The sequence below is a fragment of the Scyliorhinus canicula genome, unplaced genomic scaffold (assembly GCF_902713615.1).
Source record: "Scyliorhinus canicula unplaced genomic scaffold, sScyCan1.1, whole genome shotgun sequence".
NCBI classification, from domain to species: Eukaryota; Metazoa; Chordata; class Chondrichthyes; order Carcharhiniformes; family Scyliorhinidae; genus Scyliorhinus; species Scyliorhinus canicula.
In genome coordinates, this window is record NW_024055761.1 from 305 (window position 1) to 26,376 (window position 26,072).

General features: G+C 56.1%; 2 protein-coding genes across 2 annotated transcripts; one reads left to right on the forward strand and one right to left on the reverse strand.

Moving 5' to 3' along the window:
* The first annotated feature begins 289 nt into the window (after nt 1–289).
* On the forward strand, nt 290–11,013 carry alkbh7 (alkB homolog 7). The gene is made up of 3 exons (XM_038788552.1): nt 290–829; nt 7,363–7,487; nt 10,654–11,013. The coding sequence occupies exons 1-3, from the start codon at nt 767–769 to the stop codon at nt 10,793–10,795; spliced, it is 330 nt and encodes a 109-aa protein (XP_038644480.1). The 5' UTR covers nt 290–766; the 3' UTR covers nt 10,796–11,013.
* Nucleotides 10,875–13,414, reverse strand: LOC119961035 (artemin-like). The gene is made up of 2 exons (XM_038788551.1): nt 12,908–13,414; nt 10,875–11,699 (listed from the first exon to the last, which is right to left on the reverse strand). Exons 1-2 carry the CDS (start codon nt 13,005–13,007, stop codon nt 11,230–11,232), a joined length of 570 nt encoding a protein of 189 aa, XP_038644479.1. The 5' UTR covers nt 13,008–13,414; the 3' UTR covers nt 10,875–11,229.
* Nucleotides 13,415–26,072: the final 12,658 nt, after the last annotated feature.

Sequence of the window (26,072 nt, forward strand, 5' to 3'; positions counted from 1 at the left end):
CCTCAGTACTGACCCTCTGACAGTGCGGCACTCCCTCAGTACTGACCCTCTGACAGTGCGGCAATCCCTCAGTACTGACCCTCTGACAGTGCAGCACTCCCTCAGTACTGACCCTCTGACAGTGCAGCACTCCCTCAGTACTGACCCTCTGACAGTGCGGCACTCCCTCAGTACTGACCCTCTGACAGTGCGGCACTCCCTCAGTACTGACCCTCTGACAGTGCAGGCACTCCCTCAGTCCAGACCCTCTGACAGTGCGGCCCTCCCTCAGTACTGACCCTCTGACAGTGCAGCACTCCCTCAGTACTGACCCTCTGACAGTGCAGCACTCCCTCAGTACTGACCCTCTGACAGTGCAGCACTCCCTCAGTACAGACCCTCGGACGGTGCTGTTCTATCTCCCTGTCCTAATAACTTCGCATTTGGACTGTTTTTATTCTGATTTTCAGACGTAATGTTTGTTGCATATTTCTGCCTAGAACACGATATGGCAACTGTTTGATTGATGTATCAAATTAATGTTTGTTAATTAAATGAATCTTTGGAAGTTGAGACTGTGACCCGAGTATTTGGTATTCCAGGTTTTATTTTGAACATTAATTTTGGCTGCAGGTCCTCTGAATGTCACTTGACTTTTCGATGTGTTTGACATAAGGCTATCCATGGATACCGTGAGATTGAGAAATCACATTGGACTGAGCAGAATGAAGCCGTTGTGCAGCGATTGCGGGACATTGCATTCCCCCCGGGGGTCCCTCAGCTCTCAATGGTACATGTACTGGATCTAGATGAAAGCGGATTCATCAATCCCCATGTGGACAGTGTGAAGGTACATGTCAGACACACTGTTAGTGTTGATACTTAGACTGCAGGTTGCTCGTGTTGGTTTAACTTTACTGCATATTTCTCCTGTCGTTATCCAATTCTCTTTGGAAAGGTTTTATTTACTCTGCCTCCTCTGTCCCTTGCAGATCATCAGAACTCACTGTCTAAAATTAATTGCCTCATGCCATCTCTCGCTCTTTTCCAAATCACCTTCCGTCCATTTCCTCTGGCTTCCCATCCCATCCCCACTGCACTGGGACTGTTTCTCTCGCAATGTACGTACCTCACGTGGAACTATATTCATTGCAATCGGTCATGTGTCTGCCCCCTTTCATCAATCTGACTCGATTTGCTGAGTAGGTCTCTGTTTTTACATCCGTGAGGAACTCCGGCAGCAGAGTCCAGGGACTGAGTTAACTATCCTCCAACAAACAAATAAATTTACATGTCTGAGGAACTCCACCTACCCTGCACAGCTTTGGGTTGTGGGGGTGAAACCCACGCAGACATGGGGAGAATGTGCAAACTCCACACAGACAGTGACCTGGGGCTGGGATTCGAACCCGGGTCCTTGGCACCGTGAGGCAGCAGTGCAAAGCACCGCACCACCGTGCTGCCCTCCGCCAACAAACACAACCAAGATCTTTCTCCGCGCTCGCCAGAGTGCAGCCAATGGGGAATTACCCCCCAATTCCCACTGACTTCATTATCAATTTCACAATTACTTTTGCAGCTTTATCACAGAGAACTTTGTGTGCCCTTTCTCTCTCTCTCGCTCGCTCTCTCTCTCTTCTCTCCTCTCTCTCTTTCTCTCTCTGGCGCTCTCGGTCTCTCTCTCTCTATCTCCCTCTCTCTCTACCCATCTTCAGTTTCTCGACATTCACTCTGCTCTGCGGGATGTTCAGTTAGATTGTGTATCTGTCCTTTCACTGCTGATGCTGACCTGCACCGTCCCGATCATTCAGAGAATTCTGCCTTTGAAGGTCCCTCGCTGCTGCTTATGGCGTTACATTAGCATGTGCCTTTGTACTCGGGTTCTCATTGACTAGGCACGTAGAATTCTTCACTTTAATACCAGAAAAACCGTATCAACGTGAGCTTCCCTCTTAACAGATTTGTGTACGTACAACCCTCCCAAGCCCCCCCTCCCCCAACCAAGTGCCCCCTCCAACTGAGACCAAACACAATGTGTCTATGGGGGGGGGGGGGGAGCGGACAGGTGACTGTGTCTGTCTATGGGGGGAATAGGAGACTGTCTGTCTATGTGGGGGGGGGGGGGGGAAGAGGAGACTGTCTGTCTGTGGGGGGGGGAGGAGAGGAGACTGTGTCTGTGGGGGAGAGACAGGAGACTGTCTGTCTATGCGGGAGGGGGAGGAGACTGTGTCTGTCTTTGGGGGGGAAGAGGAGACTGTGTCTGTCTATGGGGGGGAAGGGAGAGGAGACTGTGTCTGTCTGTGGGGGGAGAGACAGGAGACTGTCTGTCTATGGGGGGGGGACAGGAGACTGTGTCTGTCTGTGCGGGGGGGAGGAGACTGTGTCTGTCTATGCGGGAGGGGGAGGAGACTGTGTCTGTCTTTGGGGGGAATAGGAGACTGTCTGTCTATGGGGGGGGAGGAGACTGTGTCTGTCTATGGGGGGGGCGGAGACTGTCTGTCTATGGGGGCGGAGAGAGGAGACTGTCTGTCTATGGGGGCGGAGAGAGGAGACTGTCTGTCTATGGGGGGGGAGAGGAGACTGTCTGTCTATGGGGGGGCGGAGAGAGGAGACTGTCTATGGGGGGGGTAGGAGACTGTCTGTCTATCGGGGGGGGGAAGGGAGAGGAGACGGTGTCTGTCCATGGGGGGGGCGGAGACTGTCTGTCTATGGGGGGGGAGGAGACTGTGTCTGTCTATGGGGGGAGAGGAGACTGTGTCTGTCTATGGGGGGGGAGAGAGGAGACTGTGTCTGTCTATGGGGGGGGAGAGGAGACTGTGTATGTCTATGGGGGGGGGGGCGGAGAGAGGAGACTGTGTCTGTCTATGGGGGGGGAGAGAGGAGACTGTGTCTGTCTATGGGGGGGAGAGAGGAGACTGTGTCTGTCTATGGGGGGGGAGAGAGGAGACTGTGTCTGTCTATGGGGGGGGAGAGAGGAGACTGTCTGTCTATGGGGGGAATAGGACACTGTGTCTGTCTATGGGGGGAGAGAGCAGACTGTGTCTGTCTATGGGGAGGGGGGACAGGAGACTGTCTGTCTATGGGGGGGAGAGAGGAGAGTGTGTCTATGGGGGGTGGAGAGGAGACTGTGTCTGTCTATGGGGAGGGAGGAGACTGTGTCTGTCTATGGGGAGGGGGGACAGGAGACTGTGTCTGTCTATGGGGGGGGAGAGAGGAGAGTGTGTCTATGGGGGGGTGGGAGAGGAGACTGTGTCTGTCTATGGGGAGGGAGGAGACTGTCTGTCTATGGGTGGGAGAGGAGACTGTGTCTGTCTATGGGGGGGAGGAGACTGTGTCTGTCTATGGGGGGGGAGGAGACTGTGTCTGTCTATGGGGGGGAGGAGACTGTCTGTCTATGGGGGGGAGGAGACTGTCTGTCTATGGGGGGGGGGGGAGGAGACTGTCTGTCTATGGGGGGGGAGAGGAGACTGTCTGTCTATGGGGGGGCGGAGAGAGGAGACTGTCTATGGGGGGGGGGGGGTAGGAGACTGTGTCTGTCTATCGGGGGGGGAAGGGAGAGGAGACGGTGTCTGTCCATGGGGGGGGCGGAGACTGTCTGTCTATGGGGGGGGCGGAGACTGTCTGTCTATGGGGGGGGGGGGGAGGAGACTGTGTCTGTCTATGGGGGAGAGGAGACTGTGTCTGTCTATGGGGGGAGAGGAGACTTGTGTCTGTCTATGGGGGGGGGAGAGAGGAGACTGTGTCTGTCTATGGGGGGGGGAGAGGAGACTGTGTATGTCTATGGGGGGGTGGAGAGAGGAGACTGTGTCTGTCTATGGGGGGGGAGAGAGGAGACTGTGTCTGTCTATGGGGGGGGAGAGAGGAGACTGTGTCTCTATGGGGGGGGAGAGAGGAGACTGTGTCTGTCTATGGGGGGGGGGAGAGAGGAGACTGTGTCTGTCTATGGGGGGAATAGGACACTGTCTGTCTATGGGGGGAGAGAGCAGACTGTGTCTGTCTATGGGGAGGGGGGACAGGAGACTGTCTGTCTATGGGGGGGAGAGAGGAGAGTGTGTCTATGGGGGGTGGGAGAGGAGACTGTGTCTGTCTATGGGGAGGGAGGAGACTGTGTCTGTCTATGGGGAGGGGGGACAGGAGACTGTGTCTGTCTATGGGGGGGAGAGAGGAGAGTGTGTCTATGGGGGGGTGGGAGAGGAGACTGTGTCTGTCTATGGGGAGGGAGGAGACTGTGTCTGTCTATGGGTGGGAGAGGAGACTGTGTCTGTCTATGGGGGGGGGGAGGAGACTGTGTCTGTCTATGGGGGGGGAGGAGACTGTCTGTCTATGGGGGGGGAGGAGACTGTCTGTCTATGGGGGGGGGGAGACTGTGTCTGTCTATGGGGGGGAGGAGACTGTCTGTCTATGCGGGAGGGGGAGGAGACTGTGTCTGTCTATGGGGGGGAGGAGACTGTCTGTCTATGGGGGGAGGAGACTGTGTCTGTCTATGGGGGGGAGGAGACTGTGTCTGTCTATGTGGGGGGAGACTGTGTCTGTCTATGGGGGGGGGAGAGGAGACTGTGTCTGTCTATGGGGGGGGGGAGAGGAGACTGTGTCTGTCTATGGGGGGGAGAGAGGAGACTGTGTCTGTCTATGCGGGGGGGAGGAGACTGTGTCTGTCTATGCGGGGGGGGAGGAGACTGTGTCTGTCTATGGGGGAGGGAGGAGACTGTGTCTGTCTATGGGGGGGGGAGGAGACTGTGTCTGTCTATGGGGGGGGAGGAGACTGTGTCTGTCTATGGGGGGGGAGGAGACTGTCTGTCTATGGGGGGAGGGAGGAGACTGTCTGTCTATGGGGGGGGAGGAGACTGTGTCTGTCTATGGGGGGGGAGAGGAGACTGTGTCTATGGGGGGGGGAGGAGACTGTGTCTATGGGGGGGGGAGGAGACTGTGTCTGTCTATGGGGGGAGGGAGGAGACTGTCTGTCTATGGGGGGGAGGAGACTGTGTCTGTCTATGGGGGGGGGAGAGGAGACTGTCTGTCTATGGGGGGGGAGAGGAGACTGTCTGTCTATGGGGGGGGGAGGAGACTGTGTCTATGGGGGGGGGGAGGAGACTGTGTCTGTCTATGGGGGGGGAGGAGACTGTCTGTCTATGGGGGGGGGGAGGAGACTGTGTCTGTCTATGGGGGGGGAGGAGACTGTGTCTGTCTATGGGGGGGGAGGAGACTGTCTGTCTATGGGAGAGAGACAGGAGACTGTCTGTCTATGGGGAGGGGGGGACAGGAGACTGTGTCTGTCTATGGGGAGGGAGGAGACTGTGTCTGTCTATGGGGGGGGAGGAGACTGTGTCTGTCTATGGGGAGGGGGGGACAGGAGACTGTGTCTGTCTATGGGGAGGGAGGAGACTGTGTCTGTCTGTGGGGGGGGAGGAGACTGTCTGTCTATGGGAGAGAGACAGGAGACTGTGTCTGTCTATGGGGAGGGGGGGACAGGAGACTGTGTCTGTCTATGGGGAGGGAGGAGACTGTGTCTGTCTATGGGGGGGAGGAGACTGTGTCTGTCTATGGGGAGGGGGGGACAGGAGACTGTGTCTGTCTATGGGGAGGGAGGAGACTGTGTCTGTCTGTGGGGGGGGGGGGAGACTGTCTGTCTATGGGGGAGAGGAGACTGTGTCTGTCTATGGGGGGGGAGAGGAGACTGTCTGTCTATGGGGAGGGGGGACAGGAGACTGTGTCTGTCTATGCGGGGGGGGGAGAGGAGACTGTCTGTCTATGGGGGGGGGGGAGGAGACTGTGTCTATCTATGGGGGGGAATAGGAGACTGTGTCTATCTATGGGGGGGGGGGGAATAGGAGACTGTCTGTCTATGGGGGGGAGAGGAGACTGTGTCTGTCTATGGGGGGGGCGGAGAGAGGAGACTGTGTCTGTCTATGGGGGGGGGAAGAGCCAGGAGACTGTCTGTCTATGGGGGGGGGGGGCGGAGAGAGGAGACTGTATCTGTCTATGGGGGACAGGAGACTGTGTCTGTGTATGGAGGGGGAGAGGAGACTGTGTCTGTCTATGGGGGGGGCGGAGAAAGGAGACTGTGTCTGTCTATGGGGGACAGGAGACTGTGTCTGTCTATGGGGAGGGGGAGAGGAGACTGTGTCTGTCTATGGGGGGGGAGAGAGGAGACTGTCTATGGGGGGAGAGGAGACTGTGTCTCTATGGGGGGGGAGAGGAGACTGTGTCTGTCTATGGGGGGGGCGGAGAGAGGAGACTATCTGTCTATGGGGGACAGGAGACTGTGTCTGTCTATGGGGGGGGAGGAGACTGTCTGTCTATGGGGAGGGGGGACAGGAGACTGTCTATGGGGAGGGGGGACAGGAGACTGTCTGTCTATGGGGGGGGAGGAGGACTGTGTCTGTCTATGGGGAGGGGGGGACAGGAGACTGTGTCTGTCTATGGGGGGGGGAGGAGACTGTGTGTCTATGCAGGGGGGGGAGAAGAGACTGTGTCTGTCTATGGGGGGGAGGAGACTGTGTCTGTCTATGCGGGGGAATAGGAGACTGTGTCTGTCTATGGGGGGGGGGAGAGGAGACTGTCTGTCTATGCGGGGGGACAGGAGACTGTCTGTCTATGGGGGGGGGACAGGAGACTGTCTGTCTATGCAGGGGGGTGGGGACAGGAGACTGTCTGTCTATGCAGGGGGGTGGGGACAGGAGACTGTCTGTCTATGCAGGGGGTGGGGACAGGAGACTGTCTGTCTATGCAGGGGGGTGGGGACAGGAGACTGTCTGTCTATGCAGGGGGGTGGGGACAGGAGACTGTCTATGCAGGGGGGTGGGGACAGGAGACTGTCTGTCTATGCAGGGGGGTGGGGACAGGAGACTGTCTGTCTATGCAGGGGGGTGGGGACAGGAGACTGTCTGTCTATGCAGGGGGGGTGGGGACAGGAGACTGTCTGTCTATGCAGGGGTGGGGACAGGAGGCTGTCTATGCAGGGGGGGTGGGGACAGGAGACTGTCTATGCAGGGGGTGGGGACAGGAGACTGTCTGTCTATGCAGGGGGGTGGGGACAGGAGACTGTCTGTCTATGCAGGGGGGTGGGGACAGGAGACTGTCTATGCAGGGGGGTGGGGACAGGAGACTGTCTGTCTATGCAGGGGGGTGGGGACAGGAGACTGTCTATGCAGGGGGGTGGGGACAGGAGACTGTCTATGCAGGGGGGTGGGGACAGGAGACTGTCTGTCTATGCAGGGGGGTGGGGACAGGAGACTGTCTGTCTATGCAGGGGGGTGGGTGACAGGAGACTGTCTATGCAGGGGGGTGGGGACAGGAGACTCTGTCTATGCAGGGGGGTGGGTGACAGGAGACTATGTCTGTTTGAGGATTGTCCTTTATGCTGTTACCCCTCCTCTCTCGTAGTTCTGTGGAGACACCATTGCAGGGCTGTGTCTGTTGTCAGCGAGTGTGATGCGATTGTTGAGTGAAGATAATGATGCGGATCAGGTGGATTTGCTGCTGGAGAGACGCTCCGTCTATATCCTGAGGTGAGTGTGTTTGTATCATTGGTCCTCACTGTGAGGCAGCTGCCTTAGGCGAGCATCGATGCAGCAACAACCAGATCTCACTGTTTGGATTCAGTTTACGGACCTCGCCCTGCCTTGGAGTAACTGATGATGTATTGGTTTCTGCAGTAATCCCATGGCTAGTGCTCACTTCAGTGTCCTGTGCAGAGAAAGGCATTCAAGCAGGCAGACCTGTGTGTGTTTGTGTCTATATTGACAGTTAGACCTATGTGTATAGCAAAGGCATATATGAATGGCCATATTACAATAATCATGGGGGAGTTCAACATGCAGGTGGACTGGGAAAATCAGGTTGGTAGTGGATCGCAAGAAAAGGAATTTGTGGAATGTCTAAGATGTTTTTTTGGAGCAGCTTGTGACAGAGCCTACTAGGGAACAGGCAATTCTGGGTTTGGTGATTGTAAGGAACCCTTGATTAAGGAACCCTTAGGGGGCAGTGACTACAATATGATAGAATTTACCCTGCAGTTTGAGAGGTAGAAGCTGCAATCAGACGTAACGGTATTACAATTAAATAAGGGTAACTGCAAAGACATGAGGGAGGAGCTGGCCAGAGTTGATTGGAAAAGGAGCCGAGCAGGGAAGGCAGTGGAACAGCCATGGCAGGGGTTTTGGGGGGTTATTAGGGAGGCACAACAGAAATTCATCCCAAGGAGGAGGAAACGTGGGGCTGGTTTAGCACAGGGCTAAATCACTGGCTTTTAAAGCAGACCAAGGCAGGCCAGCAGCACGGGTTCGATTCCCGTACCAGCCTCCCCGAACAGGCGCCGGAATGTGGCGACTTGCGGCTTTTCACAGTAACTTCATTGGAGCCTACTCGTGACAATAAGCGATTTTCATTTCATGTGCTAAGGAGAGGACAAGGCATCCATGGCTGACGAGGGATGTGAAGGACAGCATAAAGGCTAAAGAAAAAGCAGACAAAGTGGCGAGGATTAGTGGGAAGCCTTTAAAAGCAAGCAGAGGACAACTAAAAAAGCAATAAGGGAGGAGCAGATGAAATATGAGTGCAAGTTAGCTAGTAATATAAAAGATAAGAGAGAGGCAAGAATGGGCATTGGACCACTGGAAAATGTGGCTGGAGAAGTAATAATAGGAAACAAAGAAATGGCAGAGGAACTGAATAGTTACTTTGCATCAGTCTTCACGGTGGAAGACACCAGTGGCATACCAGAACTTCAAGAGAGTCAGGGGGCAGAGGTGAGTGTAGTGGCCATCACTAAGGAGAAGGTTCTGGGGAAACTGAAAGGTCTGACGGTGGATAAGTCACCTGGACTGGATGGCGTACACCCCAGGGTTCGAAAAGAGATAGCTGAGCAGATTGTGGAGGCATTAGTGATGATCTTTCAGGAATCACTGGAGGCAGGAAGGGTGCCGGAGGACTGAAAAGTGGCTAATGTAACACCGCTGTTTAAGAAGGGAGGGAGGCAGAAGACGGGAAATTATAGGCCGGTTCGCCTGACTTTGGTCATTGGTAAGATTTTAGAGTCCATTATTAAAGATGAGATTGCCGAGTACTTGGAATTGCATGGTAAAATAGGACTGAGTCAGCACGGCTTTGTCAAAGGGAGGTCATGTCTGACATCTGTTAGAATTTTTGAGGAGGTAACAAGGAAGTTAGACAAAGGAGAACCAGTGGACGTGATGTATTTAGATTTCCAGAGGGCCTTTGACTAAGAGCCCATGGTGTTAAGAGTACGATCCCAGCATGGATAGAGGATTGTATGACTGGCAGAGACTGGGGGTAGATGGTCTTTTTCAGGATGGCAGCCAGTGACTTGTGTGCCTCGGGTCGGTGCTGGGACCACAACTTTTCACAATGTACATTAAATGATCTGGAAGAAGGAACTGAAGGCACTGTTAAGTTTGCAGATGATACAAAGATTTGTAGAGGGACAGGTAGTATTGAGGAAGCAAGGGGGCTGCAGGAGGATTTGGACAGGCTAGGAGAGTGGGCAAAGAAGTGGCAAATGAAATACAATGTGGAAAAGTGTGAGGTTATGCACTTTGGAAGGAAAAATGGAGGCATAGACTATTTTCTAAATGGGAAACGGCTTTGGAAATCTGAAGCACAAAGGGACTTTGGAGTCCTTGTTCACAATTCTCTTAAGGTTAATGTGCAGGTTCAGTCGGCAGTTAGGAAGGCAAATGCAATGTTAGCATTCATGTCGAGAGGGCTAGAATACAAAACCAGGGATGTACTTTTGAGGCTGTATAAGGCTCTGGTCAGACCCCATTTGGAGTATTGAGAGCAGTCTTGGGCCTTGTATCTAAGGAAGGATGTGCTGGCCTTGGAAAGGGTTCAGAGATTCACAAGAATGATCTCTGGAATGAAGAGCTTGTTGTATGAGGAACGGTTGAGGACTCTGGGTCTGTATACTCGATGGAGTTTAGAAGGATGAGGGGGGATCTCATTGAAACTTATAAGATGCTGAGAGTCCTGGATAGAGTGGACGTGGAGAGGATGTTTCCACTAGTCGGAAAAACTAGAACCAGAGGGCACAATCTCAGACTAAAGGGACAATCCTTTAAAACAGAGATGAAGAGGAATTTCTTCAGCCACAGGGATGGTGAATCTGTGAAACTCTTTGCCGCAGAAGGCTGTGGAGGCCAAATCACTGAGTGTCTTTAAGGCAGAGATAGATAGGTTCTTGATTAATAAGGGTATCAGGGATTATGGGGAGAAGGCAGGAGAATGGGGATCAGAAAATATCAGCCATTATTGAATGGTGGAGCAGACTCAATAGGCCGAATGGCCTAATTCTTCTCCTATATCTTGTGTGTATGTGTGAATATATTGGCTGTAATAGGCAGGCGTGTGTGTGGCTATATTGATGTTTGGGGGTCAGTCGGCTGGACGGCTGGTTAGTGGTGTGGAATGAGGCCAACAGCGCTGGTTCAATTCCTGGAGCTGCTGAAGTTATCCATGAAGGGCTCGTCTTCTCTCCCTCTCCCTCTCCCTCTCCCGATGTGTGGCGACCTTCAGGATAAATCAGCTCTCAAAGAGGTCCTTTGGTCCTCTGGAACTGTGGCAACATTTATATTGGTTGGAGCAGTCAGACCTGTGTGTGTGAATATTGGCTATAATGGTCTGCCTTCCTTCACCAATACCTTGTGTGGTTTTCAGGGGCATCGCTCGTTATCGGTTCAGCCACCAGATCTTGCGGGATGAAGAGTCGTTTTTCGGTGAACGGAAGGTGCCTCGAGGACGGAGAGTTTCTATAATTTGCAGGAACCTGCCTCAGGCGCCAGTGTCGGACACTGGCTGATCAACCAGGGTATTGTACAGGTGGAATAAATCCCTGGTAATCTGCACCAATATTCTACATAAATGGACAGCAATGATTGTGCATTTTGACATTCAGTTTTATTTGAACATTAGATAAATTGAAGCATTTGGACATTCAGTTTTATTTGAACATTAGATAAATTGAAGCATTTGTAACAGCAAAATCTTTAAAATAAATAAATAATTTAGTTGTATAAATATTTCTGCCAATCTCAATCTCCATTGTGAAGGACCAATACAGTCCAAACCCCATCTCCCAGCCACATATCGTAAAATAGAAATCTTTAAATACAGACTTTTGCGCTTTGCTTAAAGTATAAATACACATATCATTTCCACACCATTTTTACACAGCTGGGTTTTGCCTGTAGCTTTGGTCCTGATTTCCCTGGGATTTGTCTCCTGTTCGGACAGTTACCCAATGCAGCTACACTCAGAAGCTGAGAGTTTCTCCACTGTGTGCCACTGATTGTTAAGGTCCAAGAAGGTGACGTCTTTGAAGTGTGTGGGGCGACAGCAGGGGTCGCTGACTATCTTCTCCTGCAAAAGGTTTGGGAAGCCAGGTTTCCGCAGCAGTAGGGAAAGAATCAGGTTGTGGTTGTTCTGAGCCTGGGGGCAGCTCCCACTGCAGTATTTGAAAAGGACAATTTCATCCGACTGGTAGCCAAGGCCCAGGTCCTGGACGCGGAGCTGGAGAGCCCGCAGTCTGCAGCTCCTCTCCTCCCATTCCTCACCTTTCCTGCTCACTGACATCTTTCGTTTTCTCCGGGCTCTGGGTGGGTTGGACTGTGGTTCAAGTGATGAGATTAACACGGGCAGTGGTGAAATTGTGAATTCCGCTTCTGAGTGAATGTCGGGGACTCGTGTAAGGAGAGCTGCTTTCCCTTAAAGAAATAAAAAAAAGTCATTTCATCTTTCTTTCAACAAATGTGTTCGTTCTGGGGTGGGACGTGGGGGGGGGGGGGGGGGGGGGGTGCGGGGAGCAGCGCTGTCAGCAGTTCTGAAGCTGCCTCTGTGATAATGCAAACCCGCTACCGTCCCATCCTGCACTGACTACAGAGACACTCACTGGGGGACAGTGCCAAACGGAGATACCTGCTGGGCTGTCAGCTCTGGGCCTAGAGCCCAGACTCTCGCTCTGGCTATTTACTGATGGTGCCACTAATCCTCTGTCTGGAACCCTGACCCGAATCCTCGGCAGCCCAGACAAGGTCAATAGTTATTTTACACGGGGCAGCACGGTGGCACAGTGGTTAGCACTGCCTTATGGCGCCGAGGTCCCAGGTTCGATCCCGGCCCTGGGTCACTGACCGTGTGGAGTTTGTACATTCTCCCCTGTGGGTCTCACCCCCACAACCCAAAGATGTGCAGGGTAGGTGGATTGGCCATGCTAAATTGCCCCTTAATTGGAAAAAACGAATTGGCTACTCTAAATTAAAAAAAATATATAGTTATTTTACACAGTAACTGCTCTAAGCTAAACAGCACTTTTTTAAGTGCCCAATTTTTTTTTTCCCCAATAAAGGGGCGTTGGTTTCCTCCCACAAGTCCCTAAAGACGTGCTGTTAGGTGAATTGGACATTCTGAATTCTCCCTCTGTGTACCCAAACAGGCGCCGGAATGTGGCAACTAGGGGCTTTTCACAGTAACTTCATTGCAGTGTTAATGTAAGCCTACTTGTGACAATAATAAAGATTATTAGAATTTAGCGTGGCCAATCCACCTACCCTGCACATCTTTGGGTTGTGGGGGTGAGACCCACGCAGACACGGGGAGAATGTGCAAACTCCACACGGACAGTGACCCAGGGCCGGGAGCGAACCCGGGTGCTTGGCGCCGTGACGCAGCAGTGCTAACAACTGCGCTGCCCTCCTTGGGGCCGTGAGCAAGCAGTGCTAACCACTGCACCACCGCGCTGCCCTCCTCGTGGCCGTGAGGCAGCAGTACTCACCCCAAAGCCAAACATCACTTGGGTGATATTTTACTGAGATGAATGTGTGTAGAGTGAAGTGTTTTACAGGTTTGGTAATCTCACTATCTGTCACTCAGCTTTGCTGCAAACACAGACTGGGTGAGCGTGCCTCTCACTTACCCGGAAGATGCGGAGGTGGAACTACAGTGTCCAGGGACCCCTTCACTGTCAGATCAACGTGAAAAACAGCCAAAACCACCAGCAGCTCCTGGAATGTCATTCTCCACCCGGGTGTTCGGGAATCCTTTTCCCAAAGTGACGGAGGGTCTGCTGGAATGTTCACTCTGAATTCTTGCTCACATCTGAATTTCACCTGGTGCTTCCTTCACAGTTGCAGGATGTTTGTGATGGAATGAGGGATTTGGGGTATTTAAAGCAAATCTGCATTCTACATCCTTCCACTGACACATATTTCATATGACATTCCTGGCATGACTAGCCAGTGAGCTGCCGGTATCAGCTGGTCCAAATACTTCAGTGTTACAGAACGATGCTAAACTCAGCCCAGCTCCCAGCTGATGATTCATCAGGTACAGGCCAAGCGTTACCTGCGGAGACCAGAAGAGGCAGCACAATGAATAGTGGCAGCCGTGTGTACCATCTACAACTCCAGTAGCCCGCCAAGGTTCAGGCAGCATCTTCCAAACACATGACCATTACCATCTAGAAGGACAAGAGCAGCAGATACCTGGGAACCCCACCACCTGGAGGTTCCCCTCCAAGTCACTCACCACCCTGACTTGGAAATATATCGCTGTCGCTGGGGAAAAAACCAGTAGAGGCCACGCCCCTACCGCAAGCTCCACCCCCCCGCCCCGCAGCGCGGGAAACCAGAGGAAAGCCCGCGCTTTCACCCTGCCACACCCCACCCTTCTGATGCAGCTCCCTCAAAATCCAGTTTCACCCCAACCCCCAGCCCCGTACAGAAGAGAACATATAAAATACAAACCCCCAACATTCCCCACATACCCCACACCCATACCCAACAAACAGACCCATACCCAACAGACAGACCCACCCGGAAACAGCAATAAGAAAACCAGCATAAAAAACACACAGCTTCTCCGCCTGTACAAAGGCCCACGCCTCCTCCGGGGACTCGAAGTAGTGGTGCCGGTCCTTGTATCTCACCCACAGGCGCGCAGGCTGCAGCATTCCAAATCTTTTATTTATTTATTTATTTTTTTAATTTTTAATTTAAATTTTTTTTAAAATTTAGATTACCCAATTATTTTTTCCAATTAAGGGGCTATTTAGCGTGGCCAATCCACCTACTCTGCACATTTTTGGGTTGTGGGGGCGAAACCCACGCGGACACGGGGAGAATGTGCAAACTCCACACGGACAGTGACCCAGAGCCAGGATCGAACCTGGGACCTCAGCGCCGTGAGGCGGTTGTGCTAACCACTAGACCACCGTGCTGCCCCAGCATTCCAAATCTGACCTGCTTGGCATGCAGCACCGCCTTCGTCCGGTTGAACCCGGCCCTCCGCTTTGCCACCTCCGCACTCCAGTCCTGGTAGATTCTCACTACCGAATTCTCCCACTTGCTGCTCCTCTCTTCCTTGGCCCAGCGCAGCACACACTCCCGGTCACTGAATCGGTGGAACCGCACCAGCACCGCCCGCGGGGGCTCATTTGCCTTAGGCCTCCTGGCCAGCACTCTGTGAGCTCCCTCAAGCTCCAGGGGCAAATGGAAGGACCCCGCTCCCATCAACGAACTCAACATCATGGTCACGTACGCCGGGAGATCCGACCCTCCAGCCCCTCCGCCAGGCCCAGGATCCTCAAATTCTTTCGCCTCATGCGAACGTCCAGCTCCTCCAAGCGGTCCTGCCACTTTTTGTGAAGTGCCTCGTGCAACTCCACTTTCCCCACGAGGACCACGGCCTCCTCCTCCCTCTCAGCGGCCTTCCGCTGCAACTCCTGAATAGCCACCCCCTGGGCCGCCTGAGCCCCAAGCAGCTTGTTGGGAGTCGCATTCAGGGAGTCCAGCAACTCAGCCTTCAGCCCCGCTTTTCTTGGGGAGCTGCTGCAGCTTTTTCCTTTGCCCCACTCCGGGTGAGCACCATAAATTATGGGGAATGCTCCTCTAGACACCTTCCCCACCGGCATTTGTTGAAACAGCGACGTTTGGGGCCCTCAAATCGGCCCAAAAGTCCTTAAGTAGCGGGACCTGCCGAACGTGCGGCTTAGCTCTGCATAGCCGCAACCGGCAGTTGTCACATAGAAGCACTGTGTACACGCCCCGTCACACAGCAGCACTGTGTACACGCCCCGTCACACAGCAGCACTGTGTACACGCCCCGTCACACAGCAGCACTGTGTACACGCCCCGTCACAGCAGCATTGTGTACATGCCCCGTCACAGCAGCATTGTGTACACGCCCCGTCACACAGCAGCACTGTGTACACGCCTCGTCACAGCAGCATTGTGTACACGCCTCGTCACACAGCAGCACTGTGTACACGCCCCGTCACAGCAGCATTGTGTACACGCCCCGTCACACAGCAGCACTGTGTACACGCCCCATCACACCGCAGCATTGTGTACACGCCCCGTCACAGCAGCACTGTGTACACGCCCCGTCACCGCAGCATTGTGTACACGCCTCGTCACCGCAGCATTGTGTACACACCCCGTCACACAGCAGCATTGTGTACACGCCTCGTCACCGCAGCATTGTGTACACGCCCCATCACACCGCAGCATTGTGTACACGCCTCGTCACCGCAGCATTGTGTACACGCCCCGTCACAGCAGCACTGTGTACACGCCCCGTCACCGCAGCATTGTGTACACGCCTCGTCACCGCAGCATTGTGTACACGCCCCGTCACAGCAGCACTGTGTACACGCCCCGTCACCGCAGCACTGTGTACACGCCTCGTCACCGCAGCATTGTGTACACGCCTCGTCACCGCAGCATTGTGTACACGCCTCGTCACCGCAGCATTGTGTACACACCCCGTCACACAGCAGCACTGTGTACACGCCTCGTCACCGCAGCATTGTGTACACGCCTCGTCACCGCAGCATTGTGTACACGCCTCGTCACCGCAGCATTGTGTACACGCCCCATCACACAGCAGCACTGTGTACACGCCCCGTCACAGCAGCACTGTGTACACGCCCCGTCAGACAGCAGCACTGTGTACACGCCCCATCACACAGCAGCACTGTGTACACGCCTCGTCACCGCAGCATTGTGTACACACCCCGTCACACAGCAGCACTGTGTACACGCCTCGTCACACAGCAGCACTGTGTACACGCCTCGTCACCGCAGCATTGTGTACACACCCCGTCACACAGCAGCACTGTGTACACGCCTCGTCACCGCAGCATTGTGTACACGCCCCATCACACAGCAGCATTGTGTACACGCCCCGTCACACAGCAGCATTGTGTACACGCCCCGTCACAGCAGCACTGTGTACACGCCCCGTCACACAGCACTGTGTACACGCCCCATCACACAGCAGCACTGTGTACACGCTTCGTCACCGCAGCATTGTGTACACGCCCCGTCAGACAGCAGCACTGTGTACACGCCTCGTCACACCGCAGCATTGTGTACACGCCCGTCACACAGCAGCACTGTGTACACGCTTCGTCACCGCAGCATTGTGTACACGCCCCATCACACAGCAGCACTGTGTACACGCCCCGTCAGACAGCAGCACTGTGTACACGCCTCGTCACCGCAGCATAGTGTACACGCCCCATCACACAGCAGCACTGTGTACACGCCCCGTCACACAGCAGCACTGTGTACACGCCCCGTCACACAGCAGCACTGTGTACACGCCCCGTCAGACAGCAGCACTGTGTACACGCCTCGTCACACAGCAGCACTGTGTACACGCCCCATCACACAGCAGCACTGTGTACACGCCCCGTCACACAGCAGCACTGTGTACACGCCCCGTCACACAGCAGCACTGTGTACACGCCTCGTCACCGCAGCATTGTGTACACGCCCCGTCACACAGCACTGTGTACGCACCCCGTCACACAGCAGCACTGTGTACACGCCTCGTCACCGCAGCATTGTGTACACGCCCCGTCACACAGCACTGTGTACGCACCCCGTCACACAGCAGCACTGTGTACGCACCCCGTCACACAGCAGCATTGTGTACACGCCCGTCACACAGCAGCACTGTGTACACGCCCCGTCACACAGCAGCACTGTGTACACGCCTCGTCACACAGCAGCACTGTGTACACGCCTCGTCACACAGCAGCACTGTGTACACGCCCCGTCACACAGCAGCACTGTGTACACGCCTCGTCACACAGCAGCACTGTGTACACGCCTCGTCACACAGCAGCACTGTGTACACGCCTCGTCACCGCAGCATTGTGTACACGCCTCGTCACCGCAGCATTGTGTACACGCCTCGTCACCGCAGCATTGTGTACACACCCCGTCACACAGCAGCATTGTGTACACGCCCCGTCACACAGCAGCACTGTGTACACGCCTCGTCACCGCAGCATTGTGTACACACCCCGTCACACAGCAGCATTGTGTACACGCCCCATCACACAGCACTGTGTACACGCCCCGTCACACAGCAGCACTGTGTACACGCCCCGTCACACAGCAGCATTGTGTACACGCCCCGTCACACAGCAGCATTGTGTACACGCCCCGTCACAGCAGCACTGTGTACACGCCCCGTCACAGCAGCACTGTGTACACGCCCATCACACAGCAGCACTGTGTACACGCCCCGTCACACAGCAGCACTGTGTACGCACCCCGTCACACAGCAGCACTGTGTACACGCCCCGTCACACAGCAGCACTGTGTACACGCCCCATCACACAGCAGCACTGTGTACACGCCTCGTCACACAGCAGCACTGTGTACACGCCCCGTCAGACAGCAGCACTGTGTACACGCCTCGTCACCGCAGCATTGTGTACACGCCCCGTCACACAGCAGCACTGTGTACACGCCTCGTCACCGCAGCATTGTGTACACGCCCCGTCACACAGCAGCACTGTGTACACGCTTCGTCACCGCAGCATTGTGTACACGCCCCATCACACAGCAGCATTGTGTCCACGCCCCGTCAGACAGCAGCACTGTGTACACGCCTCGTCACCGCAGCATAGTGTACACGCCCCGTCACACAGCAGCACTGTGTACACGCCCCGTCACACAGCAGCATTGTGTACACGCCCCATCACACAGCAGCACTGTGTACACGCCCCGTCACACAGCAGCACTGTGTACACGCCCCGTCACACAGCAGCACTGTGTACACGCCCCGTCACACAGCAGCACTGTGTACACGCCCCGTCACACAGCAGCGCTGTGTACACGCCCCGTCAGACAGCAGCACTGTGTACACGCCTCGTCACCGCAGCATTGTGTACACGCCCCATCACACAGCAGCATTGTGTACACGCCCCGTCAGACAGCAGCACTGTGTACACGCCCCGTCACACAGCAGCACAGTGTACACGCCTGTCACACAGCAGCACTGTGTACACGCCTCGTCACCGCAGCATAGTGTACACGCCCCATCACACAGCAGCACTGTGTACACGCCTCGTCACCGCAGCATTGTGTACACGCCCCATCACACAGCAGCACTGTGTACACGCCCCGTCACACAGCAGCACTGTGTACACGCCCCGTCACACAGCAGCACTGTGTACGCACCCCGTCACACAGCAGCACTGTGTACACACCCCGTCACACAGCAGCACTGTGTACACGGCCGTCACACAGCACTGTGTACACGCCCCGTCACACAGCAGCACTGTGTACACGCCCCGTCACACCGCAGCATTGTGTACACGCCCGTCACACAGCAGCATTGTGTACACGCCCCGTCACACAGCAGCACTGTGTACACGCCTCGTCACCGCAGCATTGTGTACACGCCCCGTCACACAGCAGCACTGTGTACACGCCCCATCACACAGCAGCACTGTGTACACGCCCCGTCACACAGCAGCACTGTGTACACGCCTCGTCACCGCAGCATTGTGTACACGCCCCATCACACAGCAGCACTGTGTACACGCCCCGTCACACGGCAGCACTGTGTACACGCCCCGTCACACGGCAGCACTGTGTACACGCCCCGTCACACAGCAGCACTGTGTACACGCCTCGTCACACAGCAGCATTGTGTACACGCCCCGTCACACAGCACTGTGTACACGCCCGTCACACAGCAGCATTGTGTACACACCCCGTCACACAGCACTGTGTACACGCCCCGTCACACAGCAGCACTGTGTACACACCCCGTCACACAGCAGCACTGTGTACACGCCCCATCACACAGCACTGTGTACACGCCTCGTCACCGCAGCATAGTGTACACGCCCCATCACACAGCAGCACTGTGTACACGCCCCGTCACACAGCAGCACTGTGTACACGCCTCGTCACACAGCAGCATTGTGTACACGCCTCGTCACACAGCAGCACTGTGTACACGCCCCGTCACACAGCAGCACTGTGTACACGCCTCGTCACCGCAGCATAGTGTACACGCCTCGTCACCGCAGCATTGTGTACACGCCCCATCACACAGCAGCACTGTGTACACGCCCCGTCACACAGCAGCACTGTGTACACGCCCCATCACACAGCACTGTGTACACGCCTCGTCACCGCAGCATAGTGTACACGCCCCATCACACAGCAGCACTGTGTACACGCCTCGTCACCGCAGCATAGTGTACACGCCCCGTCACACAGCAGCACTGTGTACACGCCCCATCACACAGCAGCACTGTGTACACGCCCCATCACACAGCAGCATTGTGTACACGCCCCGTCACACAGCAGCACTGTGTACACGCCCCGTCACACAGCACTGTGTACACGCCCCGTCACACAGCAGCACTGTGTACACGCCCCGTCACACAGCAGCACTGTGTACACGCCTCGTCACACAGCAGCACTGTGTACACGCCCCGTCACACAGCATTGTGTACACGCCCGTCACACAGCAGCACTGTGTACACGCCCCGTCACACAGCACTGTGTACACGCCCCGTCACACAGCAGCACTGTGTACACGCCCCGTCACACAGCAGCACTGTGTACACGCCCCGTCACACAGCAGCACTGTGTACACGCCTCGTCACACAGCAGCACTGTGTACACGCCCCGTCACACAGCATTGTGTACACGCCTCGTCACACAGCAGCACTGTGTACACGCCCGTCACACAGCAGCATTGTGTACACGCCTCGTCGCCGCAGCACTGTGTACACGCCCCGTCACACAGCAGCACTGTGTACACGCCTCGTCACCGCAGCATTGTGTACACGCCCCATCACACAGCAGCACTGTGTACACGCCCGTCACACAGCAGCACTGTGTACACGCCCCATCACACAGCAGCACTGTGTACGCACCCCGTCACACAGCAGCATTGTGTACACGCCCGTCACACAGCAGCACTGTGTACGCACCCCGTCACACAGCAGCATTGTGTACACGCCCGTCACACAGCAGCACTGTGTACGCACCCCGTCACACAGCAGCACTGTGTACACGCCTCGTCACCGCAGCATTGTGTACACGCCTCGTCACACAGCAGCACTGTGTACACGCCCCGTCACACAGCAGCACTGTGTACACGCCCCGTCACACAGCAGCACTGTGTACACGCCTCGTCACACAGCAGCACTGTGTACACGCCTCGTCACCGCAGCATTGTGTACACGCCCCGTCACACAGCAGCACTGTGTACACGCCCCATCACACAGCAGCACTGTGTACACGCCCCGTCACACAGCAGCACTGTGTACACGCCTCGTCACCGCAGCATTGTGTACACGCCCCGTCACACAGCAGCACTGTGTACACGCCCCATCACACAGCACTGTGTACACGCCCCATCACACAGCAGCACTGTGTACACGCCTCGTCACCGCAGCATTGTGTACACGCCCCGTCACACAGCATTGTGTACACGCCCCGTCACACAGCAGCACTGTGTACACGCCCCATCACACAGCAGCATAGTGTACACGCCCCATCACACAGCAGCACTGTGTACACGCCCCGTCACACAGCATTGTGTACACGCCCCGTCACACAGCAGCACTGTGTACACGCCCCGTCACACAGCAGCACTGTGTACACGCCCCATCACACAGCAGCACTGTGTACACGCCTCGTCACACAGCAGCACTGTGTACACGCCTCGTCACCGCAGCATTGTGTACACGCCCCGTCACACAGCAGCACTGTGTACACGCCCCATCACACAGCAGCATTGTGTACACGCCCCGTCACACAGCAGCACTGTGTACACGCCCCATCACACAGCAGCATTGTGTACACGCCTCGTCACACAGCAGCACTGTGTACACGCCTCGTCACCGCAGCATTGTGTACACGCCCCATCACACAGCAGCATTGTGTACACGCCTCGTCACACAGCAGCACTGTGTACACGCCTCGTCACACAGCAGCACTGTGTACACGCCCCATCACACAGCAGCATTGTGTACACGCCCCGTCACACAGCAGCACTGTGTACGCACCCCGTCACACAGCAGCACTGTGTACACGCCTCGTCACCGCAGCATAGTGTACACGCCCCATCACACAGCAGCACTGTGTACACGCCCCGTCACACAGCAGCACTGTGTACACGCCCCATCACACAGCAGCATTGTGTACACGCCTCGTCACACAGCAGCACTGTGTACACGTCCCGTCACACAGCAGCACTGTGTACACGCCCCGTCACACAGCAGCACTGTGTACACGCCCCGTCACACAGCAGCACTGTGTACACGCCTCGTCACCGCAGCATTGTGTACACGCCCCGTCACAGCAGCATTGTGTACACGCCTCGTCACCGCAGCACTGTGTACACGCCTCGTCACCGCAGCATTGTGTACACGCCCCGTCACAGCAGCACTGTGTACACGCCTCGTCACCGCAGCATTGTGTACACGCCTCGTCACCGCAGCACTGTGTACACGCCCCATCACACAGCAGCACTGTGTACACGCCCCATCACACAGCAGCATTGTGTACACGCCTCGTCACACAGCAGCACTGTGTACACGCCCCATCACACAGCAGCATTGTGTACACGCCTCGTCACACAGCAGCATTGTGTACACGCCTCGTCACACAGCAGCACTGTGTACACGTCCCGTCACACAGCAGCACTGTGTACACGCCCCGTCACACAGCAGCACTGTGTACACGCCCCGTCACACAGCAGCACTGTGTACACGCCTCGTCCACCGCAGCATTGTGTACACGCCCCGTCACAGCAGCACTGTGTACACGCCTCGTCACCGCAGCACTGTGTACACGCCTCGTCACCGCAGCATTGTGTACACGCCCCGTCACAGCAGCACTGTGTACACGCCTCGTCACCGCAGCATTGTGTACACGCCTCGTCACCGCAGCACTGTGTACACGCCCCATCACACAGCAGCACTGTGTACACGCCCCATCACACAGCAGCACTGTGTACACGCCCCGTCACACAGCAGCACTGTGTACACGCCCCATCACACAGCAGCACTGTGTACACGCCCCGTCACCGCAGCATAGTGTACACGCCTCGTCACACAGCAGCACTGTGTACACGCCCCATCACACAGCAGCACTGTGTACACGCCTCGTCACCGCAGCATTGTGTACACGCCCCGTCACACAGCAGCACTGTGTACACGCCCCGTCACACAGCAGCACTGTGTACACGCCCCGTCACACAGCAGCACTGTGTACACGCCCCGTCACACAGCAGCACTGTGTACACGCCCCGTCACACAGCAGCACTGTGTACACACCCCGTCACACAGCAGCACTGTGTACACGCCCCGTCACACAGCAGCATTGTGTACACGCCCCGTCACACAGCAGCATTGTGTACACGCCCCGTCAGACAGCAGCACTGTGTACACGCCCCGTCACACAGCAGCACTGTGTACACACCCCGTCACACAGCAGCACTGTGTACACGCCCCGTCACACAGCAGCACTGTGTACACGCCCCGTCACACAGCAGCACTGTGTACACACCCCGTCACACAGCAGCACTGTGTACACACCCCGTCACACAGCAGCACTGTGTACACACCCCGTCACACAGCAGCACTGTGTACACGCCTCGTCACCACAGCATTGTGTACACGCCCCGTCACACAGCAGCATTGTGTACACGCCCCGTCACACAGCAGCATTGTGTACACGCCTCGTCACCGCAGCATTGTGTACACGCCCCGTCACACAGCAGCACTGTGTACACGCCCCGTCACACAGCAGCATTGTGTACACGCCCCGTCACACAGCAGCATTGTGTACACGCCCCATCACACAGCAGCATTGTGTACACGCCCCGTCACACAGCACTGTGTACACGGCCGTCACACAGCAGCATTGTGTACACGCCCAATCACACAGCAGCACTGTGTACACGCCCCATCACACAGCAGCACTGTGTACACGCCCCATCACACAGCAGCATTGTGTACACACCCCGTCACACAGCAGCACTGTGTACACGCCCCGTCACACAGCACTGTGTACACGCCCCGTCACACAGCACTGTGTACACGCCCCGTCACACAGCACTGTGTACACGCCCCGTCACACAGCAGCACTGTGTACACGCCCCGTCACAGCAGCATTGTGTACACACCCCGTCACACAGCAGCATAGTGTACACGCCCGTCACACAGCACTGTGTACACGCCTGTCACACAGCACTGTGTACACGCCCCGTCACACCGCAGCATTGTGTACACGCCCCGTCACACAGCAGCACTGTGTACACGCCCCGTCACAGCAGCATTGTGTACACGCCCCATCACACAGCAGCACTGTGTACACGCCCCATCACACAGCAGCATTGTGTACACGCCCCGTCACACAGCAGCACTGTGTACACGCCCCATCACACAGCACTGTGTACACGCCCCGTCACACAGCAGCACTGTGTACACGCCCCGTCACACAGCACTGTGTACACGCCCCATCACACAGCAGCATTGTGTACACGCCCCGTCACACAGCAGCACTGTGTACACGCCCCATCACACAGCACTGTGTACACGCCCCGTCACACAGCAGCACTGTGTACACGCCCCGTCACACAGCACTGTGTACACGCCCCGTCACACAGCAGCACTGTGTACACGCCCCGTCACACAGCAGCACTGTGTACACGCCCCATCACACAGCACTGTGTACACGCCCCGTCACACGGCAGCATTGTGTACACGCCCCATCACACAGCAGCATTGTGTACACGCCCCGTCACACAGCACTGTGTACACGCCCCGTCACACAGCAGCACTGTGTACACGTCCCGTCACACAGCAGCACTGTGTACACGCCCCGTCACACAGCAGCACTGTGTACACGCCTCGTCACCGCAGCATTGTGTACACGCCCCATCACACAGCAGCATTGTGTACACGCCCGTCACACGGCAGCACAGTGTACACGCCTGTCACACAGCAGCACTGTGTACACGCCCCGTCACACAGCACTGTGTACACGCCCCGTCACACAGCACTGTGTACACGCCCCGTCACACAGCAGCACTGTGTACACGCCCCGTCACACAGCAGCACTGTGTACACGCCCCATCACACAGCAACATTGTGTACACGCCCCGTCACACAGCAGCACTGTGTACACGCCCCATCACACAGCACTGTGTACACGCCCCATCACACAGCACTGTGTACACGCCCCGTCACACGGCAGCATTGTGTACACGCCCCATCACACAGCAGCATTGTGTACACGCCCCGTCACACAGCACTGTGTACACGCCCCGTCACAGCAGCATTGTGTACACACCCCGTCACACAGCAGCATAGTGTACACGCCCGTCACACAGCACTGTGTACACGCCTGTCACACGGCAGCACTGTGTACACGCCCCGTCACACAGCACTGTGTACACGCCCCGTCACACAGCACTGTGTACACGCCCCGTCACACAGCAGCACTGTGTACACGCCCCATCACACAGCAGCATTGTGTACACGCCCCGTCACACAGCAGCACTGTGTACACGCCCCGTCACACAGCAGCACTGTGTACACGCCCCATCACACAGCAGCATTGTGTACACGCCCCGTCACACAGCAGCACTGTGTACACGCCCCATCACACAGCACTGTGTACACGCCCCGTCACACAGCAGCACTGTGTACACGCCCCGTCACACAGCACTGTGTACACGCCCCGTCACACAGCAGCACTGTGTACACGCCCCGTCACACAGCAGCACTGTGTACACGCCCCATCACACAGCACTGTGTACACGCCCCGTCACACGGCAGCATTGTGTACACGCCCCATCACACAGCAGCATTGTGTACACGCCCCGTCACACAGCACTGTGTACACGCCCCGTCACACAGCAGCACTGTGTACACGCCCCGTCACACAGCAGCACTGTGTACACGCCTCGTCACCGCAGCATTGTGTACACGCCCCATCACACAGCAGCATTGTGTACACGCCCGTCACACGGCAGCACAGTGTACACGCCTGTCACACAGCAGCACTGTGTACACGCCCCGTCACACAGCACTGTGTACACGCCCCGTCACACAGCACTGTGTACACGCCCCGTCACACAGCAGCACTGTGTACACGCCCCGTCACACGGCAGCATTGTGTACACGCCCCATCACACAGCAGCATTGTGTACACGCCCCGTCACACAGCACTGTGTACACGCCCCGTCACACAGCAGCACTGTGTACACGCCCCGTCACACAGCAGCACTGTGTACACGCCCCGTCACACAGCAGCACTGTGTACACGCCCCGTCACACAGCAGCATTGTGTACACGCCCCGTCACACAGCACTGTGTACACGCCCCATCACACAGCAGCATTGTGTACACGCCCCGTCACACGGCAGCACTGTGTACACGCCTGTCACACAGCAGCGCTGTGTACACGCCCCGTCACACAGCAGCACTGTGTACACGCCCGTCACACAGCAGCACTGTGTACACGCCCCGTCACACAGCAGCACTGTGTACACGCCCCGTCACACAGCAGCATTGTGTACACGCCCCGTCACACAGCACTGTGTACACGCCCCGTCACACAGCAGCACTGTGTACACGCCCCGTCACACAGCAGCATTGTGTACACGCCCCGTCACACAGCACTGTGTACACGCCCCGTCACACAGCAGCACTGTGTACACGCCCCGTCACACAGCAGCACAGTGTACACGCCTGGACGTAATTTGGTTGCTAGTTTTTTTTGAAGCATCTAATTGGCGCTGTG